The 8,017-nt window shown below is 31.1% G+C and overlaps 1 protein-coding gene across 1 annotated transcript; it reads right to left on the bottom strand.

Annotated features, from left to right (window-relative positions):
• Positions 1-5,115: 5,115 nt before the first annotated feature.
• On the bottom strand, positions 5,116-7,730 carry LOC132721023 (cubilin-like; the record flags this gene model as incomplete). The annotated part of the gene is made up of 4 exons (XM_060705272.1): positions 7,718-7,730; positions 6,730-6,929; positions 5,679-5,841; positions 5,116-5,186 (listed from the first exon to the last, which is right to left on the bottom strand). Coding segments are annotated over exons 1-4 (447 nt in total), but the record flags the coding sequence as incomplete, so codon positions are not given.
• Between the last annotated feature and the right edge of the window lie 287 nt (positions 7,731-8,017).

Below are 8,017 nucleotides of genomic sequence, written 5' to 3'. Positions count from 1 at the left end.
CGTTACAGATATGATAGAATTGTGTTCATAGTACAATTTTATGATATCTTGACACTTTTTCAAGGACAACGCCATCTTGAAAATAACAGGTAATATTGACGTCATACATGACGTCATGGCGTTAACGTTTTTCCCGTATTTTACGTCGCATTCAAAATGGTGAAGTGTCTTGTTTATTTTGGTATTTGAAGCTTTAAAATCAGTGAAGCACGATTATTTGCGATTATTTGAAAATGTATCACATATTATGAAACACCCTGTATATGAAATGTGAGAGGTAATAAAACATTTGGAAATTAACATAATTTTTTTATGCTATTACAAATTATATAAGAAATAGATGAGACTATTTCATTTTATGTCAATAAAACTACAATTCTACATATCATAATTTACACTATAGTTGTAAATTATAGTACATGTAATTTTTGAAATACGTTGAAACTAAAATTAATTGAATTTACAAATTACAACCATTTATTGATTGATTGGTATTTAGTTTTTTAATTCATAATGTAAATACAACCATTTATTGATTAATTGGTATTTAGTTTTTAATTCATAATGTAAATACCATAAAAATGAGATCATCGCTACGTTGACAAGTCAATTCAATATATAATATAAATTAAGTAGACATGTAAAATAATTCATTGCCAACATAACAAGCATGTGCTTGTCACAGAAAAATAAACTAAATCTTTACAAAACTTTTAGAAATTGTAGATATGAATTAATAAGCAATACACAAATCGCGCATTTTCATTATTATCATTATCATAATTCCTTCACATTTAGTCTGGGGGTCGTATTTGATACATCATGCCTATCTGTTATTCTAAAGTGCAAACATTGTGATAGGGGTCAAAATGTCTTACCCACTAGGGGTCGAAAAGTCATGTTAAAAGGGGTCTAAGTGTCAAGGGATCTAGAAGTCATCTTAATATCGTAAGGGGTCGAGAAGTCAAGAGGTCTAAATGTCTTACTTGCAGCTGAGGTACCTACAATATATACAACTGACGTTTTGTGGATTGCAAGTCATGCTGTTTCCCTGGGGACAGTCTGCATCACTGTTGCAAGCTGAAATGGAAACAGTACATAGTATATCAAAGAACAAATATAACTGTGAAATATTATTTCTGAAAGATGGGAACATGCAGGGACTAAAATCTTTAAAATCAAACGTAGGTAATATCTCTGATTTGCTGTGACAACTGAATGCCGGGTACATACAATCTGAAGAAAATGGGTTTAAATGAAACAAGTACACCGCTTCGGCTAGAAATAATTTACCTTATGACAATGTCTTTTTTGTTATTTGTTTTTTCTAAATTTCAAATCCATTACTAACTTTGCAATTTCAAATACACTGCTGTGCTGTCGATGGTTGACTGGACATTGCAGAATCACGCTAATCAGACTCCTGCCTTGTCGATACACTCGGATAATTGCCCTGGTATTTATTTTATATTTTTGTAGCAAAATATTTACAATGCGGTTAATTATATCACATAAACTACCATCTTAACGATCAGATATATATTAATACTTGAAATTTAATGCCAGAACCTGTTTCAACTTATGTAATACCAGGAGATATATCAGTACTGCTGTACCAGTACGTTTAGTTTAAAGCAAATAAATACCAGTACTTTTACATTTAAGGGATTTTAACTTAGTTTGCACACAGATTGTCACATCAAAATGTTCGTAATGTAAAAGTGTATTAACTTTCCATGAAAAGAGCAATATATGTTATAAAAGTTTCCTTTTTCAATTTATTATGAAAACCAAAGAAGTGCCAAATGCAGTACCAGTACCCCATTTGAGCAATTATTCAGTCCCAGTACAAGTGGCAGCATATCTTGTGTGTGGCAGTACTTATGCAGTATTTGCAAAATAAATATGCAAGCAGTATTTGCAAAATAGATATGCATTAGGTACTGCAGTATCAGTACTAGTAATACAATTAAATACATGTTTGTACATGGTTAAAAATATCACTCTTACTATTTTCTTCACAATTAAAAGAGTTATTGTGTATAACTCAATTGCTATAGCTCAATAAATTACTAAACATACAAATTAATTGAACTATATTTTGACTAGCATGCCTTATATTTCAGGGCAGAATAAAAACGTTACACTATTTGATATTTTATGTGGCGCGTTATGACAGGACAGAATGAAAAGATCGGGTTTCATATGCAAGTACCAGGTACTATTTCAAGAAATCTTAATTACTTAGATTCTTTTCTAACTTCTAGTTACTCGGCAATCTAAACAAATTTTGACAATCTTATCTGTTTTTTTTCACCCAAGACATTATATATGTAACATGAACACCGTAGTTTTGTTCAAAAGCATAAGTATTTATGTTTTTCCTTTTAAATCGCAGCAGGTAAGGCTTTTCCATATTAAAAATAATTTAAATTTTCTTTTAAGGACATGCGAGGTGTTTAGTTGATGCGGGATTTGCACATCTAAAAATTAACTTCCTGAGGCATGATGTAGAAACACTTCAGCAGCTGGCCGATGTAACAGAGAAGTCATCTACAACCAACAGCGCTGTATGTTACCCTCAGTGGTCATGGCGGCAATGGAAACCCTTTCTAGAGAGGTTTTTCAAACAAATAATTGGCATAAGGTAAACTATGTTTATCTCATTCAAATGAAAATGTTAACTCTCAATTCCAGACTCTACGTTCCTGAACCATAGAAAGAGAAAATGTCTTATACATGAAAATTTAAGGATGTGTTGTTTCTGTTAATCGTTTAGTAGTTTTTTGGGTTTTTTTCTTTAATTTTACTCAAAGGTTCTTAAAAAGTTATAAGCTGTTTTTAATAAAATACTTTACAAAATTAAAAAGAAAAAACATAACAAAATGATTCTATAATCACATATTGAAAGAAAGAGTTGTCATATAGAATGTCTCCACATCTATATTATTATGAAACAGAATACATGTAAAATGTTCCGGAACAAAATATTATGCAGACGAATTCGTCGCATATATCCACCTTAATACACTTTAACGTAAATAAAATTCTGTAACAGTTGTGTTTTCTGCCGCGTTACCAGGTGTACGATCATGCTTTGTAAGAGCTTTCCAAGCTCTACCGTTCTTTTGATTTAAATATTTCTAAATAAGCTCTGAATAATGTTTATGTTTCTTTTATTTATACATTCATATTAGGAAATAAGTTTGTTGCATTTGTCGTCACGGATATTTATCATTTTTCTATTGATAGAAAATTCCAGCACTTCCGGTTCCAGTCAGACATACCGGGAGAGGTGATGGCGAGAATAACACCTGAAGGCGAGGAACATTTGATCCAAGTCTTGAAAGAACCCGGATTCCGGCTCAATTCATGTGTCCGTCCAAGGGTTATTACGCCCGGAGGAATGACAGCAAAGCGTAAGAGATATTTGTCGCGAAGTGTGCGAGCGTTTGTCAGTCAAGACAGTCAGTCATATTATCAGTGATTAAAGTGCACTGTTATAACAGCTAAGTGCTGACTAAAGTACCCAGAACTTTTGTTTGTAGTTTTAAACTACCACCATTGTTTCTATGTTCATAATACGCTATTATTTAATATTTTACATTTTCTGTTGCTTTTTATTTCACTGTCTATATTTAATATTTTAAATATTAAACGTCATTTAATTTTTCGACATAATTTGTTAACAAAGTGTTCAAATATATGACGTTTTTTAAATAGGCATATCTCGATAATTAATCTTTTGATTTTAAAACGGTTTTCACTCTAACTGTCTATATTTTTGCAATAGCCGCATAAATAAATAACGTTAAAATACGTAGACACATACACTATTGTTTGTTTATTTATTTCTTTGTACATTTTGTATTTGGAAAATACCTAACAAGGTGTCTGCAGACGGCAACGGATTAAACCTATGCGATCAGTGCATATAAAACCCAACAACGCCTTCTGTTCGTGGTCTGCAATATTTGTTTTTCAGTGAAAAAAAACTCGTAAGGATGATGAAAGGTTTTGTCCAAATTGAAGGAATATAACGTGGCAATGGTTTACGCAATTAGCGGGAGGTCTTATGTTTACATAACTTTATAACCAACTTCTTTTTAAAGTGTAATCTTAATAATTGAGTGGATTTAAGATAATTTATATAATTGCCGTTTAAAATTCTACAATTAATAACGTTAAACGTCATTTAATTTTTCGACATCATTTGTTAACAAAGTGTTCAAATATATGGCGTTCTTTAAATAGGCATATCTCGATAATTAATATTTTGATTTTAAAACAGTTTTCACTCTCTTATTCAGAAAAAAATATCTACAACAATGAGTTAAAAACCAAATTTCGAAAAAAAGTATCATTAAGACCGGCTTTCTCGCGTCGCGCCTCATATTTTTAATTAAACACATGTTCATTTGTAATTTGTAATGTCAAATCCACGCACCGACTGCCTATACACCAACCCATGGTCTATTGAATTTGGAAAACTTTGTTTAATCTTAATCATATAAATAAATATTTATGTTTTGATTCACCTTTATTTAGAATTAACCAGATACCGAATTACCTTTTTCATAGTGCATGTGTTAACAAAATTGTAATCGAGTACGAGAATTTCATTCATAGCGTGTTCCATTCATAACTCATGTGTATGTTTGAAATTACACAGGTGACTAATATTCGGCCAAACTAGGTAAAGCCTGTGCAATCTTTACTGTCATAAATAGTAAATTTCTATTATATAGCTTGTGTATCCTCAAGAGTCATAAATTGGTCACGATGTCATCTCATAAACAATTACATATGGTTTATGTACAAATAAAGTTAAAATAATTTATGATCCCTATAAACTTAATATTGTCGTGAACAACTTGATTAATAGAACAATGTGTTAATGGTTTTGTATTTTTGAACTTGTATATACACTCATTATTATATATCTCTTATACGGTTCCTGCTCTCTCTATCTCTGTTTCATTTATTTACGGTGTTCCTCACATTGCAAACTCTATAGTCCTGGAGTTACATAATTATCATGGATCGTGTAATAAGACAAAGGGTTAGGATAGTGTCTTTCTCGTCCATAACATGTCATTTGGTATTATTGTATACCTGTCTTTTTAACTTCGGTGATATGTTTGTCAGCAAAGAGCAGGTGATATCCATTACAATCGAGGACCCGACTAAAATAGTTTTTAATTTTCTCATTCTTCATGATATACATCAAGAGTAAATGATATCTAAGAAAGATTAAAATAAATCATTGTCGATGGCATCTCCTTTACAGAAACTGGCTAAGCAACAATATAGAATCGCATTCGATCCATAATTAAAAGATATGTCCCCACCTTTCAGAAAGGACACGGTTGTTGATAATCATGGTGGAATTCTGGTGTATGTCAGCAATTAGGAGGCAAGACCTCGAGATTAGTGGTGTTGATTGCGTCATGGTAGAATCGAGGATTCATCATATAAGTGGAAACTCGGGCAATATGACAGAAAATAAATTAACCCTTTTTATTGTTGGAACCAAAAGTGATAAGCCTTTGCCAACAATATAGAGCCGGGCCATCCTGCACTTCAAACGTTGTCTTGCTATCCCAAAATAAAATACTAAACAGTTCTAAAAATAAGAGCTTTTTCAGTGGAATAGGATTAAAAGAAAGTAATTTTACCAGGAAGCTGAGTATATGTAGCATTAAATCCTGCGTAAACCCTTGAATAATCTGTGTGGAAATGAACGTAGAGGATGTTTGATGTTGAGGTAAACACTGGTGGTATATAAGATCCACAATAGGTTCCGTTTAATTGATCTTTGTCAGTCATTCCATGGTAAATCTGTATCATAAAATGATGTTATTATAATAACGTTAATTCGGTTCTTAGTGAATATCAAAATCAGTTATCATATTCAAAATAAGAAGAAGGAAAGTACATATAACATCAATAAACCAATTGTTACCAACAAAATCACTTCTTCACTAATAGTACTTTCTTTTTATTTCAATATGTTTGCTTTCCATGTACATCCTTGTATCGTAGGAAAGAAAATTAAATAAAAATGTAAAAGTTCGGTTTCTATGTATTTCATCATGCAGGCCAATTGCCATTGTAATTATATTACTGCGCACTAGAACTGTGCATGATTATCCGGCAAGTCATTCAAAGTTAATAACATATTATTCCTTCTAATTATAATTCACTTTTTTTTCAACCAATTATTTAAATTCAACAGCCATTAAACCCCAAAATGCCTTATTTGTTTTTGATAGTTTAAACTAAAAATAACATTTGATATGTCGTATCAATCAAACTATTTTTATATATCAAGTTTTAGCACACTTGATTTTTTTATGCCATTCCAATAAATCTGTTTATATATCATATTATTTACATCATAATTATACATTACATGCCATATAAAAAGTATGATACAACAGTGACACTCAATTTCATCATGAAAATATAGAATACAGTACATTAATTTATACATATAAAATTACTCTGGAAGAAATTGGCAAGTGTTGGATTTTGCCATCCCACTTTTTATATAAACAAAATAAGTGCAAAGCCTTAAACACTCTATTGTTAATATCAGTGAACTGTGTAGCAATCTTTTGAGAATTGAAGTGCACAATGAAGTTAAAACTTTAAAGTTTGTATGAACACAGTGATAAGACAGAGAAACCCATTGTTTGCTGAGATCCAGATAACCTCTAGTCATACCTTGATATAATCAAAAAGACAGCCAGAGTGGTATTCCAATTGAAATCTTGTAAATGTTAGTCGTATAACATTATTGTCACCAGCAACTATAATCCATCGACAGTCCTGGTTATTGTCATACCGCCCGTAACCGTCACTATCTTTAGACCGTAGCGAACCAGTTGTTGAATTAAGTATACCACCACATCCATGACTCTGACCTTGAAATTATTAAAGAACAGTGAGCTGTTAGTGGTCATTTTGACTTACTTCTATTTCTCCTAAACTTAATATCAGTTATGATATTTATTAAAATGACAACAGTGAAATAATGTTATGATTTTTTATTAATTTATTTTTTATAAAAATATATTTAACTTGTTTGGTAAAATATGTCATATGAGAAAAGTCTTGCAATGAGACAATATGAATAGCATCATCTCTCTGTATAAACTGGATTCCCAATTTGAGAAAAGATCACCAAATATGCCCACCTTAATTATTTTATCTTCAAAAAGAAAAATGATTATGCTTTTATTCTATCTCACTTTACACTATTTCCTATTAGACAGACTTGTCAGCCCAGCGCATTATTACACTATATACGGATGGCAGAAGAAAAGGAATGCTTACACGTCATATGACTTCAGAAGTGATGAACATAAACCAAATGACGTCATGAATGAAAATTACTCAGCCTAATGTAGTTTAAATTTGTAATTAATCGATTCTCTTTGAATTAGCGAGATTTGAATGGATATATAGATATATTTTTATCCTTAAGTTATAGTATAATAATACACGATCTATTGTTCAAATGCCTGGTAAGTGGGTATATTATATATGTGACATCTGAAATGAGCCAAAACCTGATTTTCAGCTGTATTTAAGGTCTCACAACTGGATATTTTTATCAACTCAAATTTCAATGTGTGTTCCACGGATTTGGTATACAAGTGTTTTTTATGATTTCATTCATGATCAATACAATTTTATAATACAAACATACTTATAAAGCACATGTCTTACATGATTATAAGTCAATAAAACTTCTTTTGTCTAGAACAGTTACATTTCATTATTCTCTGTTGGCTAGCGATAATTTTAAGCATGGAGGAGCACGTGACCTGTTATCGGTACATGCAGAGCACGTAATCTGTAAATCGTACTTGGTAAATCAACGTTAATTTTTTAAAATACATAAATAAAATCTATACTTTATGCGCATATGGTAGTTTCAAATGGGAAAGAATATTCAATGCAATAAAAAATTATAAGAATTAAATGTAAACATAATAATAGTATTGTA

The sequence above is a fragment of the Ruditapes philippinarum genome, unplaced genomic scaffold (genome assembly GCF_026571515.1).
Source record: "Ruditapes philippinarum isolate M1 unplaced genomic scaffold, ASM2657151v2 ctg1666_1_1_1_1, whole genome shotgun sequence".
In the NCBI taxonomy this organism is placed as follows: domain Eukaryota; kingdom Metazoa; phylum Mollusca; class Bivalvia; order Venerida; family Veneridae; genus Ruditapes; species Ruditapes philippinarum.
The sequence above is the reverse complement of the archived record's forward strand: the minus strand, read 5'-3'. Positions and strand labels throughout refer to the sequence as shown.